At 39.6% G+C, this 19531-nt stretch overlaps 1 protein-coding gene across 1 annotated transcript; it reads left to right on the top strand.

The window, feature by feature from the left end:
* Positions 1 to 4586: 4586 nt before the first annotated feature.
* LOC129778758 (protein shuttle craft) lies at positions 4587 to 18747 on the top strand. The gene is made up of 4 exons (XM_055785858.1): positions 4587 to 4746; positions 4931 to 7533; positions 17920 to 18271; positions 18340 to 18747. The coding sequence occupies exons 2-4, from the start codon at positions 5054 to 5056 to the stop codon at positions 18451 to 18453; spliced, it is 2946 nt and encodes a 981-aa protein (XP_055641833.1). The 5' UTR covers positions 4587 to 4746; positions 4931 to 5053; the 3' UTR covers positions 18454 to 18747.
* Positions 18748 to 19531: the final 784 nt, after the last annotated feature.

The following is a 19531-nucleotide window of genomic DNA, read 5'->3' as shown; positions in this document are numbered from 1 at the left end:
AAGTCGTATTTGGTGCTTTGACAATTCATGAATATATTCATATAGATCGCAATTCAATTCCAACATAATCGCCATTATGGCCGGTCAAAGTTGCATATTCATCCAAACAAATTCGGTAAGCATTTGCCATGTATGTATATGGCCTCCACTTTTGCATGCATATGCCAGTTAGGCGCATTATATGCCAACCAAATTTTAGGGCATATGATGTTATATATACGCTTGTTATGCGATTGATTGTTTGCTGGGATTTTTACCAATTCGCATCTTCCAAGCAGGGATCACAAGAGCTTATTGTGGAATCCGATCAAATCAGAATTATCAGAACGGGAAGTGATTTTACATTCAATCGGAAATCGAACGTATTCACGTTGACGGCGGAATGGTGTCGACATCTAGATACAAAATTAGTTTGTATAAGGCCAACTATTCTCTATCAGATTATTCGGCCGTAAGGCAGTTTAAAACTGCTAAAATTTGTATGATGATTTTATCTTAGCGTTATTTACCTACTAGAAGTAAGTTGTCTAATTTAATCATTTTATATGGCCCTAATTTAAACTATTTTATATGAATTTTCAGACCAAAACTTACCATTATAATATAAAATGATGTTTAAACATAATTTTTGTATGATATTTTTTACTACTTGCAAGCAAACGTAATTTTCATTTACATAGAGTACTAATTTGATTTGGGAAAAATAACCCAGCAAACATTAAATCGTATAATTTTGCACGTGCCAAGTCTTACATGAAATCCGAATAAATCATAATCGCATATAATATCAATCAAAGTATGTATCGTGTATATTTGATATAGCATAAAATGTAAAAACTCGATTTTATATACCAGTATCAAATTAAGTCGCTATTCGATATAATAAACATCAATTTTATGATGTACATTGTCGTAAAATATATTTAATCCGCATCATATGCGTATATTACGCTGATGCAGTTTGTGTGTCGTATAAGCGTATAATTTAAATCGATTCAGTACTGTAGTAAATCGTGTTGCATGCTGAAGAAAATCATGAAACAATAAATCATATTAGATCCTAATAAAGAACATATTACATCATATTGAAATGTCAATGAAATACTGATGCACTCAAAAGTTTTAACCGCTGTTGAATTAATCTTCAGATAGCCGCGCGAGATAGCTGGTGGATGATAATCCAGACAACCGGAGTTCGAACCCAACATCGGAGTTATCACCAAACATCAATCCGTGCCATTTTAAACATTCATATTCCACTCCCAACACAAGTCAATCAAACAATTATTATTTCTACGAACATAAATACTCATATATAAAAATGGCGATTCGTGAGGCTATAATAAACATTTCACGAAAATATTTTTCGCCATTTGTTTTTTTTCTATGGCTGTGATAAATCGTATATGAGTATGACAAAAGTCGTATTTGGTGCTTTGACAATTCATGAATATATTCATATTAGATCGCAATTCAATTTCAACATAATCGCTATTATAGCCGATCAAAGTTGTATATTCAACCAAACAAATTCGGTAAGCATTTGCCATGTATGTATATGGCCTCCACTTTTGCATGCATATGCCAGTTAGGCGCATTATATGCCAACCAAATTTTAGGACATATGATGTTATATATACGCTTGTTATGCGATTTAATGTTTGCTGGGAATTTTCATTCATAATTTTTATTTTGAAAGTGTGTTCATTTTTTCTGCAACCCATATTGTCATGCCTACTTCCCCATTCCGTAATACGAAGCTCAATACCGTCAACGCGGATTGCGCTATATGTTCGTCAATACTTTCCAAAATGGTAACTTTTCTTGGAGAGTAATACAAGCATAATAATACAATATAATAACTGTATAAAGATTATTATCTTAAGACTTGCCGTTCTCTAGATATTCTATAAGTCAGGTTTTTGGTCACCGAATTTTTATAGTTTTGGGTTATGTATGTCAACACGTTCGAAATCAAAAAGTTAGCTTACCTTACTCTACGTGTAAATAAATAACTCATCAAAAATTTGAAAAAAAAATCAGGACTACACTCTGTTTAACTTCTATAAGACCACCCTGGTTATATTTCGTTGCAACACAAAAAGTTAGAATTTCAACATACCATGCACGAGCCTCCACCAAAATTCCTGGTTGAAAAACACTGTTCCTCCTTCCGTAAATCACGCCAGTACTCGTTGAAAACATTAGGACCTTCCAAATTTAGCTTTTTTTTGTCAGTAAAGACAACCTATACATTGAAGAACTTTTCGTTATGGTATATAGCAAAATGTATTCTTTCGGAAACATTCTTTGTCATAACATACCATGTCCCACTGTCGGTTCATGTGAGGTTTGGCAAAAATCAGACGTCTTCCGATGTGAAATGGTGTAAGATTAGGAGCTTTAACCTTTTAAGCCCTCTTTATGTGAGGACTTTTTACCAAAACGTTGTCACCCGTTGTCAAATTAAATATTGCTTTATTTGCATAAGCGATTTTGAGGTATCCGAAGCTGTTCTAGCTATTTCCCGCTTGTTCCTATCAGAGAGTTTCGGTTTACATAGAGCTCTCTCCTTATCCTTGAGAGGATTCGCCAAATAATTGAGCACTTTCTCTGATACCAACATTTTCTTGGTGAAATGCATCGATTTGTCTTCCTTCTCTCTCCGTGAGCACTTTTCCCTTCGGCATATTCCAAATTTAATGATCAATAAGTGATTAATTATCTCAGTTTTAGAATGGAAGTATTGAAATTGTGCTATCTAGCAACCCTTTCTATTCAGAACAAGTTTTAGATACACATAGTTCAATAACTATAAAATTTTTCTGAATCTGTAATAATTGATTTCATCATACGCATAGAAGTCCCACCCTAAAAGTCCTCGATAATCACCCTAACGCTGTTATCAATACTAAAGGAATTTGTAACAGAATAAATTTAAGGATATCGACTTACGTAAATTAAGTTTTATTCCACCAGAATGAAGAAAAAAATTTCAGAACCTTTCGTTTTACATGCTCTACTATTAGTGGAAAAGCCCGATCGTTCACAATTACTTTCACAATACAGCGAAAATAATATCAACGATATGAGAAAAATATGGATTATCGATCGCTCTCAGCTGAACACTTTTATTGATCAATCAAAAATACTTAGAGTGAGCGCAAGTGTGAAAAGGTGTAAAAATTCTCAAAAATCCAGAATAGATTTCTCGCATAACTTTTGAAAAGGTCCTATGTAACAAATGTAAACAAATCGAGTTAATGGATGCACGCTATTAGTTTTCAATCATTGAATGTATTACAAAAACAATCGTTCACGTATCTATCTTCTTCATCTTTTTGTCGCCGATACAAAAAATATCCAATTTACAGATTCAAATTTTAAGCACCCGGCTGTTACTTCGTACGCCACTTTCCTCCGACGGCCGAAACGTCCGAAGTAACAAAGCAGTCAAAACAACTCGCAGTCGTACTTCGGTCGTTTTGGAATTTGTTTCTTACAGGTGTTGTTATCGATTCCAGTGCAATTCAACGAGTGATAACAATAATAATCAGTCTTTAGAACGAAATGCTGATATTTGGATTGTTGTTTATTAGTTAGTTTCAAATTTTTATAGTGCAACGTAATATATCCAATGTGCAAACGCGGGCAGTCAAAACGTCCAATGTAACATTTTTCGCTCCGAGACTTCAACCTTAATCTCAAATCACGGAACAATAGTTACGATTGGTTTTACGGAGTTATTCTTGACAGCTAGTGGTGAAAACAGTGATAAAGATTGATAGCTTTTAAGACAATTCGCGAAATAATGTTCGGGTTTTCAACTACGTTTTTCTCGAGTTGGCGAAAATGTTACATTGGACCTTTTCAAAAGTAACGCGAGATTTAATTAATTGTTGATTATAGATGTGTATGCATTCTTTTTGAAACTTTATTTGTTCACGTGGTCATTATTCCTACCCCCTCCCCCTCACCATGGATAACCGTAGACATTGTCGTAACCAAGGAAAGTGAAGTGGAAGGTAAAACGTAATGTCAGAATTGCCGTTCGGACGTATCCCGTAAGTTTGAACTTATTTACATAGATGGTATTCAAGCAACATTAAACATTGACTACAGTTTCGCCGGCAAGGTTGATTGTCGTTATGAACCAGCACAAAAAACAAAGCTGCAAATTATGCGCCAGTGGCGGTACCACGATCAAAGCACTCCCTGAATCACATTAGCCGAGCCAGCTGGCGGAAGCAAATGCATAAAGGTTACTAGGTTACTATTATCAACGACAACTGTTTATTTATTATACTGCTTCAAATACCTTCGACGAAATAAAATGTAACCATACGAACATAGGTAAGAACATAAACAAATCCAAACTTTTCGTCTTGCCATTCCTCATACGTCTTTTCTAAATAGTGTGAATTACGAGCCACCTGTTAACTCCACCATCTTGGTCGTAACCTTTACTCCTCCTAAAGGTAGCTGTATGTCGAATTAAAGGTAACTTACTGTACATCAGGATTCCATCCCTGCTCCAATCGGTTCCATATTTTGACAGATCTCGTACCGCAAAAAAACGTCATGGCGTCCGTTTGTCAAAGCGCCCAAACCGCTTCAGAGGCGATGGTCTTCGACCACCACCAGTTTGTGTAATATTGCACAGCTTTTCACCGTTATAGTTTTTCGACTATTTTAAGTTCTTTTTCTCGTTTCCTGACCTTTTTCCTCATTTAGTTTAGAGCTAAGGTAAGTGTCGCTCTCATTAGTGTAAGATGGTGGGGCATTAATTTCAGTGCAGAGTAAATATTTTCAAACTGCAATTTTCATGACATAAACGTAAAACTTTCTCTTGTGTTGCTCTATTTTACGTTTGCGAATTTCACAACTTTGCAGCGTGATGACAAAACATCTAAATATTTTGTCTTTATAGGGAGACCATCCATCACTGCTGATCGTAGGTACATTTCACCCCCTTGAGGGGATCAGACCCAGTTCCTGTTGGACAAGCGAAACAAGCCAGCTTGCGACGTTGCGTTTCGCAACAGTAGCAGCAATGGCTGATGGTGGGGAAGGTTCGTCGTCTGCTAGTTCCGCTAGACATCAAAGTTTCGAGCAATTCGTGTCACAATTTGCCGCGCGAGCTTCCGTACACGATTTTTCCAGCCAAAATGGAGCTGGAGAATCGGGAGCGCCAATGGCTGCACCTGAATCATCCAATTTGAAACCAACAGCGACAGAGTTTTTCCCCCGCTTCCCGAAACATAACCTGCGGGATCAGGATCAAAGCAATGGTCACAGTGACGCTAGGAGTGAAGAGCGTGCGAAAGGAGCGGTTCGAAGGCAGTATGATGGATCGAAGTGGAACAATGGACGGAGAAACAATCGTAACGGGGTCCGCAATGGATTTGGGAGGAACAGAGAATCAAATTTGAACACCTTTCGTGATAGGAGAGAGGGCGATGACGAAGGAAGGTTTTATGAAGGATCGAATTACTCGGATCGAAGGGACCTGGGGAATGGTTTTAGGCCACATCAACAGAATCGACCATTCCAGCAGAATGGTAGATGGAAGCCACATTCGGGCAATCGGTATGGTGGTGGTCGGAACGGACGTGATCAAAGACAAGAGCAAGACAATTACAACGGACAGTTTAACACAAATCGCGAAGTTCATAAGGAGATTGAGATGAAGGAACGAAGACCTAACGTTTATCAGCGGAATAGAGCGCGTTTGGATAAGTTGGAGGCTAGAATCTTGTCCAAATGCTCTCAACGTGAGAAGCTTACACGCGAGCTGGAATCTTCCAAACTGGAATGTCTCGTATGCTGTGAGTTAGTAAGACCGGCGCAACCCATTTGGTCATGTCCCAATTGCTATCATGTGCTACATCTCAACTGCACTACCAAATGGGCCAGCAGCTCCAAATCCGACGAAGGTTGGCGCTGTCCGGCTTGTCAGAACATAACGCAAAAGATCCCACGAGAATATTATTGCTTCTGTGGCAAGCAGAAGAATCCACAGTACAACCGAACTGATGTGGCACATTCCTGCGGGGAGCTGTGTGCTCGGGAAGAGTTGTGTGAACATCCGTGCACACTGCTTTGCCATCCGGGACCTTGTCCTCCGTGTCAGGCTATGGTCCAGCGCAGTTGTGGGTGCGGTAGATCCGTTAAACCCATGCAATGTAGCCAAAAAGAAGAGATTATGTGTGAATCGATTTGCGAAAAACCTCTGAACTGTGGGATCCATAGTTGTCAGCAGAAATGCCACAGCGGTGAGTGCAACGAATGTGTCGAGACTTTAGAGCACGAGTGCCACTGTGGGAAGGAGAAGAAAAATGTTAGCTGTAATGTTATCAACTTGGACAACACCCGATTTAGTTGTGGGAAGGTCTGTCAAGCCGAGCTTGATTGTAAAAATCACGAATGTATGGCAATTTGTCACAAGGGGCCTTGTGGGAAATGTGCACTGTCGCCTGAGATGGTAACGTCATGTCCTTGCGGGAAACAAGCCGTTGCTTCTGATGAGCGTTTGACATGTTTGGATCCGATTCCGTTGTGCAAAGGCGTTTGTGGGAAGCAGTTGATTTGTGGGAACCCAGGATCGCGTCATTTGTGCACTGCGCGCTGCCACTTGGGTCAATGTTCCGCATGCAATAAATCAACGGTTGTGAAATGTCGCTGCGGTCATATGGATCAGCAGATCAAATGCAAAGAGTTGGAGAGTCGTGGCGTGGGTATAAAGTGTAAGAAACGCTGCACAAAAATGAGATCTTGTGGTAAACACAAATGCAACCAGGAATGCTGCATTGATATCGATCACATCTGTCATAAAACATGCTCGCAAATGCTATCCTGCGGTCGACATCGTTGTGACAAGCCGTGTCATAAAGGATCCTGCTCAGCTTGTCATCGGACGTCTTTCGATGAGTTGACCTGTGAGTGTGGGGCAAGCGTTATTTTCCCACCAGTGCCTTGCGGAACGAAAAAACCTTTATGCGATAAACCTTGCACCAGACCCCACCGGTGTACCCATCCCGTGCTCCATAACTGCCACTCGGATCCGGATTGTCCACCGTGCGTGGTTTTAACCAGTCAATTCTGCTACGGGAAACATGAGCAACGCAAAACGATTCCCTGCTATCAGGATTCGTTCAGCTGTGGGCTTCCATGTTCGAAACCACTGCCATGTGGCCGCCACAAGTGCATCAAACCCTGTCATGAAAATGAATGCTTCACCGAAGGAGCGATTTGCAAGCAGTCTTGTACAACCACGCGTACGGGCTGTCCCCATCAGTGCAAAGCACCCTGTCACGATGGCGAATGTCCAACGGATTTGCCATGCAAGGAAATGGTCGAGGTCCAATGTGAGTGCGGAAATCGCAAGCAAATGAGAACGTGTTACGATTTTAGCAAAGAATACCGCCGGATAACTTCCGCCCAATTGGCTTCCTCGATGCTGGAGATGCAACGTGGCGGATCGGTGGAGCTCAGTGATATAATTGGACCGGTTAAGCCGAAAAACAACAAAACGTAAGTATATACCCTCAGGGTGGCAACTTGATTTGTGTTTTGAAATTTCTAGTTTTCTTGGTAGATATTTTGAAAAATTCTTAGTTTTTAATATACATGCGAACTCTAAGCATGCTCTTTGATGCTGTTTCTGAGCATCCGCAAGTATTTGTACCTTTCTGACCTCCAACTTCTTCGCTTCGTGCGCCGCTTTGCGCTTCCGTTCCGCCAAATCTTCTTATCTGCATCTTCCTGATTGAACTTCTTGAGAGCCTCGACGTAACGCTTAGAAGAGCTCCTTTGCTTATTGGATGAGACTTTTTGATATTTCAACATTTAAAACTCCACCGGCATCCAAGATGGCAGTGTGAACAATGCGCTGAGTTACCAAGCTCTGGTCATTTTGGTTTACAACCGAACATTTTTGTTCACGGAGAAACCTCGCTCCAATTTATCCATGCCATGCGACAGAATGAGGATCCCTTTGACAAAGTCAAACAAGTTTACATACTCTTTTCCCGTTGCGTCTATGAGTTTCTTCACCTACAAGATGTCCTAATGTTCTTCTTTTCGACGATAGCTTTTTAGCATATCGCATGAACCCAGAGTATCATAAAAATCGACGAATTTCTGTTTAATTTTGTCCGCCACGATATCACTGATTCTACCTTTCTCCACGAAATGTTCAAAAGCGGAATGCATGCACTTTTTGCGACATCGGGATAGTTTTTAATAACTGCTGGATCGATACAAGAAATATATCGTGTCACGACAACGACAAAGGATCGTTCCTACTTTTTTTCGAAGAAATAATCTTATAGTTCTGTCAAAAAATCTAGATATTTTTCTTAAAGACTTCATTTTTCTCCATGACAGAAATTTATTCTCAACAGCCTCTGGTCCTGGTTGGTCTACTTTTTAACAGGGCGAACGCTAACTGGTCCTTGGACCAGTTAAAAGCAGAATTTTGTAAACAATCGATGCCATATTCAAATGAAAGATTTGCTGTAAGGTGCATTCGAAGGTAATTTGAAATGTTATGAAAATTGACGTTGTTTTCGCATGACAAAAAGTTTGATTAAATTACAGAAAAATAATTTCCTCAAATATATATTTCAAACCTGTTATCGCAATAAATGCGAAACTTCCATTGCCGTTGCTGGTGTATGTGAATGCTTCAATAGGAATTGCATGGAAGAATATTTGACGCAACGTGACGTGACGGAACGTGAACGTGACGTGGAAGTTGTATGTGAATCGCGCATTAAGCTTGTTTTTCAATCCTTCACAATGAACACAAATTCATGCGAATGTTTGCGAACTTTTTTCGCTAACCAATCAGAACGAAGCGCGGGATCACTTGCAAAATATGTACCGAAAAAAGATAGATTTTCCCAAGCTATTGCTGCGAAAAATTACGAATTCACGGTACACTGACAGTTGGAACAAGTCAATCAAGATGGGTGCAACAAGATATGAAAAATTTTGCTCAGCTTCACATCGATGGATCGATGTAAACAATATTTAAGCTTGCGGCAGGATAGTAAATAATTTTCCGAATTTCTATTTATACTTTACTGAATTTTCTAACATTGAATTGTTAGAGATTGTTAACGAGATACTTGAACTCACATTTGTGAGTAATATGAATTTGATTCACCAATCTCGTACAACTTGTTTTTGTTGTAAGGACGATAGTTTGACAGATTCGCATGATTTCGTAATTCAATGTGAATGACTTTAGCGAAAACATTTCGCAAGGACGAATTTCTCAAGTGAAAAATTCGCTCATTCTGAAGCAAGGTTTAGCGAATGTTTACTGTACTTACAATACTTTTGTGTTTTATTTATTTCTTGGGACATTATTTCGTCAATCAAATGTAGACTACATACATATGTTATTACGATGTTTTCTTATATACTAATTGTTATTTCCACGGCACATGTTTTTAATTTGCTCTCTATTCATTGTGATGCCAATTTTGTCGCAATGACGATTGCACATAAGCATCATGCGATCTACAGGAGCGTTGCTTGCATAATTTGTTCTAGATGCTTTTATTTGGAATAAGCTCCTTGTTCTTAATTGACGTCCTGGTACATAAAAGTTTAAGCCAGATACCTATTCCGCTGACTGTACACGTTGTGAAATAAGATCGTTTACAAAGAAAAGCATTGAAAGATTTCTACGTTCTTTAAGTGTTCGTATGTTGATGAGCATGCAGCGTGCCTCGTATGAGGGAAGAGGGAATGATGTCCAGTTCAATTTACGAAGTACATAAAAAAGGAAATTGTTTTTTTACAGTCTCTATGCGTTCTTCGTGTGCGACAATATAAGGATTCCATACAATGCTGCGGTATTCCAAAATAGGTCTTACATATGTGGTGTATAATGTTTTTATTGTATATGGGTCCTGGAAGTTATGTGCAAAGCGTTTTATGAAGCTTAACACTCTATTTACTTTGTTTATTACGAAGTTGTAGTGTTCAATAAATGTGAGTCTAGAGTCAAGAATGACGCCTAGATCTCTGACTATTCTGCATTTTTTTACAGTTTAGTTTCCTAGGGATTCTACAATATTTGGTGTTTGTTGTTTTCTGCTGAATGTTATTGCACTACATTTTTTTGCATTAAGTTGTAAGAGGCTTTTTTACACCACGTGTAGAATACATTTATTTCATTCTGGAATGCTTCATAGTCGCTGTCATTTCCGCGAAAAGCTTCATGTCGTCAGCATACATGAGTATATTTATACGCTTAATAGTAAAGGGAATGCCATTAATGTACAAAGTGAAAAGAAGAGCGCCAAGATGGGACCCTTGCGGCCCTCCCGGAGTGACTTTAATGGTGTTTGAATGGTTGTTTTGGAAACGAACTATTTGTTCGCGATCTATTAAATATGAGTTAAGCCATTTCAAAAGACTGTGTACTATTCCCAATTTTTTTCCAGTTTGAAGATTAATAACGGGATGTCGATTCGGTCAAATGCTTTACTAAAGTCCGTTTATAGGACTAGTTTGCCATTGTCCATTGCATTTAGTAAAAAGGTGACGAATTCTAATAGGTTAGTGGATGTAGAGCGGCATTTGAAAAAACCGTGTTGTCTACATGTAATTCGACTTTTTACTTATTGAAAGGTTTTTTCATCAATATTTGATTCAAATAATTTAGGAATGCAAGAGATAATAGCAAAGCCACGGTAATTACGGATGTCAGACTTTGAGCCTGATTTGAAGATTGTTTCCATTTGTCTGGGAATATTCCAGTTTTTAAAAACATATTAAATAGGAGATGAAGAGGATGCGTAAGTTCATCAGCCAGGTTCTTGAGGATTACTGGTGCAAATTCCGTCAGGACATGGGCCTTTCGATGGACTCAGATTTTTTAGTGTTTTATATAAAGGGTGTGTCACATTAAATTGCATCACTGAAAAAACGCTGTAGAAACTCGCCCAGTAGACCGATCCTTTTGAAAATTTTAGACAGTCAAATAAAAACTATTAAACAGCTTTTGGCATTTTCTTTTTATTCATACTTCGAGCCCAAGCCCGTATGCTCGCACCTTCCTCTTTACCCCGTCCATAAGGTTCTGTACAACGTCAGGTTGTAGTTTTTTTTGAACAGAAATCCATTTTCTCTTGAAGTCCGCCTCCGATTTGACAACTTTTGGGTTCTTCCGGAGGGCCTGCTTCATAATCGCCCAATATTTCTCTATTGGGCGAAGCTCCGGCGCGTTGGGCGGGTTCATTTCCTTTGGCACGAAGGTGACTCCGTTGGCTTCGTACCACTCCAACACGTCCTTTGAATAGTGGCACGAAGCGAGATCCGGCCAGAAGATGGTCGGGCCCTCGTGCTGCTTCAATAGTGGTAATAAGCGCTTCTGTAAGCACTCCTTAAGGTAAACCTGCCCGTTTACCGTGCCAGTCATCACGAAGGGGGCGCTCCGCTTTCCGCAAGAGCAGATCGCTTGCCACACCATGCACTTTTTGGCAAACTTGGATAGTTTCTGCTTGCGAATCTCCTCCGGAACGCTGAATTTGTCCTCTGCGGAGAAGAACAACAGGCCCGGCAGCTGACGAAAGTCCGCTTTGACGTAGGTTTCGTCGTCCATTACCAGGCAATGCGGCTTCGTCAGCATTTCGGTGTACAGCTTCTGGGCTCGCGTCTTCCTCACCATGTTTTGCCTTTCGTCGCGGTTAGGAGCCTTCTGAACCTTGTATGTACGCAGGCCCTCCCGCTGCTTGGTCCGCTGAACGAATGAACTTCACAAATTCAGCTTATTGGCGACATCCCGGACCGAACTTCTCGGATCACGTCTAAACTGCTTAACTACGCGCTTGTGATCTTTTTCACTGACGGAGCATCCATTTTTGCCGTTCTTCACCTTCCAGTCGATGGTTAGGTTCTCGAATTATCGTTTTAGTACTCTGCTGACCGTGGATTGGACGATTCCCAGCATCTTACCGATGTCCCGATGTGACAACTCCGGATTCTCGAAATGAGTGCACAGGATTAATTCACGACGCTCTATTTCGTTCAACGACATTTTTCCAAATTTACGAAAAATTGACAGTGAAGCATGGCCAACGTGATCTATACACTCTTATCTGATTATAAGCGAAAGCTGAAGATATAATTCCTAAAAATTAAATTTCTACAGCGTTTTTTCCGTGATGCAATTTGATGTGACACTCCCTTTAATTCCTGATGTGTGATGTTGTTCACAGATATGTCGTTGGAAAATTCCGGTAGAAATGAAAAGTACTTTCGGTCACGGTTTTGCTCGGAGAATGTGGTATAGAGTTCCTGAAAAAAAATTGCCAAAAAGATTACATATTTCTTTCGAAGTGTTAGCAACATTCTCGTCGAGATGCATACGTGATGGAATATTATTGCTCTTAAGTTTAGACTCCACGTAATTGAAAAAGTTCTTCGGACAGGATTTGACTTCAGATTCGATCTTCCGATTATATTCTTCATATGCGATATTTATGGCCGAATTCAGTTTTTGACAAATGAGGTGGGTAACTAAATAAATTTTCATCCGATTCTTTTAGTTTATACTTTTTGTGTGCTTTTTGAGGATATTTGTCTTCGCGAGTTCTACGTCTTTTTTTCTTCGGGACGAATTCTGACATTATGTTATTCAGAAATTCTTGAAAATTTTGTACAGATTGGTTGACATTTCCTTCATTACTAAGCATATGTTCCTAGTCTATTGTACGTAGAATACATTTAATTGCTTCGAAATTAGTCTTATTGCATTCCGGCACTTCTACATACTCACAGTCAGCAGGCACTTGCGTTTTTTGCGTAAAAATTGAGTAATATATTGCTGTGTGGAAAGTCTCGTTTTTCCAGAGCGGAGTCATGGATTTAATTTAAGACCGAGTAGAGCAATTTCGTCGAAAATGAATTTTAGAGTATCATTTTCGCCGACGACTGGAAGTAGAATAGATTCATTTCCGTTATCAGTTAAAAAGTCTGCTTTATTTTGATTAAAGTCGCCATATATGTGCAATTTTGCTTCTGTACAAACTTTGTACAGTTTGAAAAAATAATTCGTATGATTTCTTATGTGCGCAGTCTGGTGGAAAGTACACTAAAGCCAATATGTGTACTTCGCCTGCTACTGATACTTTGGTCCATACATGTTCGAATTCTTTATGTTTTTCAGTTGTAATTTCTTCAGAAGTAAAATTTACATTTATGGCAATGAGGACGCCTTCCCCAGACTTTTTATGTGACAGTTTCAAATTACGATCATGCCGGAATACATTGTAATTATTGCCAAAAATTTCTTCGTTTCATACGCTTTCGTCCCAATTAGTTTCAGTTCCAAGAATAATCTCGAAGGAAGCGAAGAGCAAATTTTTATGATTTTCATTCATCTCGCATGGACTTTTCATGCGATTGAATTCTGACAATAAATAATAACTTCATTTACATTCAGGAGATGGCGTCGGGTCTTGCAATTCTTCCTCAAGAATGGGCGTCAATATTGGTGGTCAATATTTTGACCGTGACTACGTAGGTTTTAAGGTACGGCAGCATGTCCAGGGGTGCTCCCTTGGCCGAGTGGTTAGCGTCATAACTAACATGCCGGGTGTTCGGGTTCGATTCCCGTTCTGGTCGGGGGAATTTTTCGTCAAAGAAATTTCCTCCGACTTGCACTGTGATCACGCGTATTCTAGAGCTTGCCACTCAGAATGCATTCAAGGCGTGTTATTTGGCATAGAAATCTCAACTAAGTACTAATAAAAATGACGGAAGTAATACTACGTTGAGACGGCGAAGTTCCTCTAGGAACGTTAGTGCCATTGAAGAAGAAGAAGAAGCATGTCCAGGGCTCTTTCCGGTTGGTTTTCAATCCACCTTACTCCTCAAAACTTCAGGGGGAAATTTTGTCGATCAAGTAGTTAAAGAACACTCCACTCGTCTTGACGGAACGTTGTTAAACAGGCTGTACAAGCACTGAAGGAATTCATCAATTTTCCAACCAGTCTTTTTCATTTCTTCTTTGAATAAATTGTGTACATCATACAAACCGTAGCTACCTATATTCGTGAGGTCAAAGTTTTGGCTGTCTCAGATTTCACGGATTTCTTCATTCAACTGCTTTTTTACTTTCCAATTAACATGGGAATGTACCATGTTGAGTTGACTCGCTTTCTTCAAAATACAGTAGAACTTTTATCTGTTTTTTTTGTGTCTGCACCTAACTTTTAGCCCTTTATTGCGTTATCCGAGCTTTTCGTAAACCGCGGTGACCTAGCCCGACTATTCCGCGGATAATCGGGGTTCTACTGTATTAGGTTTAGCTTCAAAACATTTCTACAATCCGTCGATTGGACTTTCCTGTGCACGCGTTGTGCTTAGAAAAGCACAAAAGTCTATGTACCTGGATTCCAACGCGCCCTTCGTTTTATTCCAGTAACGGACGCTAATATCCATCTAGTGCTTTTGAGAAATCTTATTTAACGTTTCGTCGAATGCTATAACGAAATCCTTGCAATTTTTCTTGTACCGACCGATTACCGTCATCCGGGGACAAATTGATCACCGGGGTGAAATTGATCAAACGCACTTATCTTAAAACTAAATTTAAAATTTTTCTATATGACACGTTCAATAATTATCTGTAGGTACTTTTCGTCAGTGGTTCTCATCGAATTGCATAAAACATTTATCTTTTTCTGAACCACATTTTCGTTTACATTTTTAAGCACGATAAAAAACACATTTTCAACACATCAAAAGGACATTAATATACGCTAAACATATCAACGCATATTGTGCCGATTTTTGATGAGATGAAAAAGTAATCATATTGTTAAAATTATTTTTGTAACAAGTGAGGAAATCAATTTTAACAAAAAAGCACCATGAAAGACTCTTTTTTTCTTAACCAGACAACCAATGTTGCGGCTCAATTTTATCAGAATCGGTCGCGAGAAATTTTATTTGGAACTCCATTTCGTTTCATTTGAGAATCTTTCGAAATTTTATCCATATCGGTCCACGGATTTCGGAAATATGGCGGAAACAAGTTTAGTCCAGAATCCAAAACAATACAAAACCCAACATATGAAATTTCATCATTTTTCGAAACAAGCTTATTTGTGATGAATTGAAACATATATGATCTCATTGACATAACCCGGATATGTTCCGCATAAGGTTTCCGACGAGAGTGACAACTTTATGACCGGAACCAAATTACATCATGCGACGTATAGAGCTTCATGGTTTGTCAATATTAGCTCATTGGTAACCATTTCAAGGGTTTTTTGGCGACATTAGGGTAACCCGGACGATCACCGGATGACCTGTAACTCAAACTTCAGATCGAAATATGAGAAAGGCCCGACTGCACCTTTAGGCGGATTAAATAAGATTAGATAAACCCTTGAATTATCATTTATATTACCATAGGTGAATTTCTATACATTTTCATGGATATAACACTAGAATATAATGAAAAAAATTGATTGATCAATTTTACCCCAAAGGTATATTTTGAAATTTTTCACTAAAATTTTTCCAAACTAACGTTTAAGGAAATTTTTCAACAAAATATTTCATACATAAAAAAACGCTACAAACTTATTCCCCAACCCAATAGTTCTGCTGAGTTGCGTATTTGGTGCTATTTCACTGTCCGGAAGCATATTCGGAAAGATCTTAACACTAGAGCTTCCAGTCCGCACAAAACCGTGTAGAATGGGCTGATGAAACAGGCTTCACAATTTCCCCAGAAAAAAACCCAACTTCTACACATTAGCAACAATAGGAAAAAGATCAGCAAGTTACCAAAACTCATGCTTGATCAAACGACTATTGTAGAAGGTACATCTCTCAAGATACTCGGGGTTTATCTTGACCGAACGCTCAGCTTTAATCACCACATAGACTACGTAAGGAGTACTTCGGTTAAACGCCTCCAAATAATCAGAACGATTGCGTCTTGAGTTCCCTGTGCCCATAGAACATCGATCATGGAAATCGTCAACTGCTGGCTTCTATTCAAAATGTTCTATGGCACTGGCTTTTTTAGCAGAGGTAATCATGTTGAAAAGAAGCTATGTCCGTTGTACAACAGAGTTTTCAGAACTGCCTCTGGAGTGTTCATTACAAGTTCTACCTCTGCAGTGATGGCCGAAAGTGGCCAGCTACCGTTCAAGCACTACTCGACGGTCTGTGTGGTTTTCAAGGCTGTACGATGGCTTAGCCTTAAGGGTCGCGAAGATGTCCCCCTGGTACTGAGAGCCAACCAAAAACTACATTCCTTGACCAATTTCAACCAATTTTACCCAGAACTAAAATTAGACACTGGAACCAATCCCCTCCTAAAATAGATCTTTCCCTACTGAATCAAGTTAAAGTCCCTCTATACAAAATCCAACAACATTTTCTCAAATTGTGAAGCGAGAGTTATGAAGGATTTCATTGTATTTTCACTGATGGTTCCGTTGTCAACGGCAAGGTTGGCTACGGAATTACCAGTGAATGTGATACATTCATTCCGTTCTTCCTTACCTTCATGTTGTTCCATGTTCAGTGCGGAAGCCTACGCTCTCTTGAAAGTCTCTGCCCTCAACCCTCCCCAGTCTGGAAAACCAGTGGTTATCTTCAGCGATTCAGCAAGCTGTCTACAAGAGCTGAAATCCGCTTCCACCAAACACGCTTGGCTTCTCTCCACTGAGATTTTCGTATTAGAGAGAAATGTTTCCTTTTGCTGGATTCCAGGTCATTCTGGAATTCTTGGTAATGCAGCCGACAGACTGGCGGGTTTAGGTCGGGACTGTGATGTTGTGACGGTTGCTGTGCCTTCTATGGGTGCTATCCGTAAGGTCTATGGACCTTACCCACAATTTCCTTATCACAAAACAAGATCCCCCGAAACTGCATCACCTGGGGTGTAGCCCTATCCATTCCCCACATAATAACAGAATGCAAAGCCTATGACAACGAACATTCGGCCAACGATTTGAACTTCCCCCTGGAGTTAGTACTATCCCCACCCTACGAAAATAAAGTGATTCGATTCCTGAAGGAAACCGGCCTGTTCGACAAGATATAATAATTTCAACAGGGACGAATGACCATCGAGTTAAAGTCCCTTAAAACCAAAAACTGAACTGAACTGAACAAAACCGTGTGAGGACACAGTTTACAGTACCCAATACTAGCTCTGTCTTCGTCACATTTTTTTCCAGAATGTATCGTGTCATGAGATCAAGTCTACCACTTGATAAGGAAGATTGCCCAAATGACCTTACAACCTGACTCGTTTCTGTATTCTACGTTTCAGTGGAAATGGATAAAGTACAGATGATTTCAACAGTACCGACGACTGTGTGTTGGTTAGTGCATGGCGGATGACGCATGTGTCATGTTTTATGGTTGAGTTTGTGGTAAAATGAAAAATCAAACTTGTGTCGACTAGAGACTCTAAGGGTGGGTTTAGACTAGTGATATATTCATTTGAAGAAATATGATGAGATTTATAGAAATCGCATCAACCGTTTACACTAGCGTGAACTTCTATAATGAATATATTCATATTTTCGGTGAATTTATACACCATTTATACAAAGATCTCCCTAATGTAAACTCGCCATAACGCTAGACGGGACTAAAGCGTCGACGAAAGCTCCGTTGGCTCTCTGATTGATGATCAATGTATATAAAACATACAGCACTACATTGACATTATAATTAAAAATAAATCCATCTGATTTTTTCTGGTTTTGAATGAAAATTCCTGGTAATTTCCTGGTTTTTCCTGGTGAAAAAAAAATCCTAGCTATTTCCCGGTTTTCCTGGTTGAGTTGCCACCCTGTACCCTCCATCTATCCATCCATCAGCTACTCCTAACGCTCATGTTTTTAATTCCTTTGCCAGCCTGGAATGCAGCGAGGAATGCCGACAGTTGGAACGCAACCGACGGCTCGCCATCGGGCTCCAGATTCGCAACCCGGATATCTCCGCCAAGCTTCAGCCCAACTATTCGGAATTTTTGAAGACCTTCGCCAGAAAGGACCCGGCGCTAATCAAAATGATTCACGAAAAACTCTCCGAGCTGGTCAAGTTGGCCAAAGAAAGCAAACAGAAATCTCGCAGCTACTCGTTTCCGGTTATGAACCGGGAGAAGCGTCACGTGGTGCACGAAATGTGTGCGATGTTTGGCATCGAATCGGTAGCCTACGATGCCGAACCGAACCGGAATGTTGTCGCCACTGCGGATCGTTTCAAGGTAGGTGGCTTCGGTGCATATTTCATTCTGTGGAGCCTTTTCCTAATTTTTTTGTTTTGATTTTTCAGTCCTGGCTACCGAGCATGAGTCTGTTGGAGGTTCTTCAGCGCGAGAACGGCCAGCGGCGTGTCATTGTACCCAACTTAAATGCCTGGGGGAGGACGGCCAACAGCACGAAATGAGAGCGTTTTCTTCATTTTTTTCCCACGTATATTTTGTTCCAATTTCTTTTATTCATTGTTTTTCTATTCAGCATACCTAGCGAGTTAACCGATTCTTTGGAAAAAATCGTTTTTATTAAATAACTCCTACGGCTCGTGCCTGTCTGCAAAAAAGATGAATCGTTTTCAGTTGTAATCTTTTCGAAATTATCAATACATAAACTCATTCCGGGGAAAAGGTAATCATGTGTTCGAGAGGACTCAGTTTCTTTGATTTATCGTTTGATAAAAGATATTCCCTGATTATCAACATGACCGTTTGGTGCCACCTATAATACAAAACGTTCGAAAGTATCCCTCATTCCTATCCTTGGTTTCGTACGAAGCAAATCTATCCATTCGAACATTCGAACATCGTTCGTTTGAAAGAATTGCCCTATCCTCGTTTTCGTACGAACGCGTTATTTCATCGATCAGTCAAACGTTACTTTTGGGTTGCGAATCAGATGAAGCGTTGAAGAAAATTCAATCGATGTTTACGTTTTTGTGGTTTATTCAGGCGATGTGGTATGTAAAAAATACTCAAATTGATTTTCTCTAGTTTTTACTTTAATTGAAGTGGGAAATTTCTAAAAACAAAGTAAAAAATAAATAGATGTGATTTCTTCGTCTGCCGATATTTTCAATCTCGCGGCCAGAGAAAATCGTTTGGTCGTCGAGGATTAAATAAATTGCTACTCGTTTGTGTTGAACAGGTGAACAATGAGAGCTTTAGAGCCCTCGCATACTACAGACTTTCTGTCAACCAACAGTTTGGTCGGGTCGGCCTTTTGGTGCAAAAACCGACCCAACTGAATCGGCGTAATGTGCGCACATGCATACCTCTCCGTACTGATTAAGAAGCCGACCAAACTATCGGCCCACAAATCAGTCTGCAGTCTGCGGGGGCTCTTAGTGTTTTAACCTATCTCCAATCATCATCGCCGAGTTTCGAGCCATACAAATTCATTGTTTAGCTAAACGTTTTGTTTCTGAAAAAATAATATGTTAAAATTGATGATGATTACGTAGTGGAATATCGACATGCTGAAATTTAAAT

Source organism: Toxorhynchites rutilus, chromosome 3 (assembly GCF_029784135.1).
Source record: "Toxorhynchites rutilus septentrionalis strain SRP chromosome 3, ASM2978413v1, whole genome shotgun sequence".
Taxonomy (NCBI): domain Eukaryota; kingdom Metazoa; phylum Arthropoda; class Insecta; order Diptera; family Culicidae; genus Toxorhynchites; species Toxorhynchites rutilus.
This window is presented reverse-complemented; position numbering and strand designations above follow the sequence as displayed.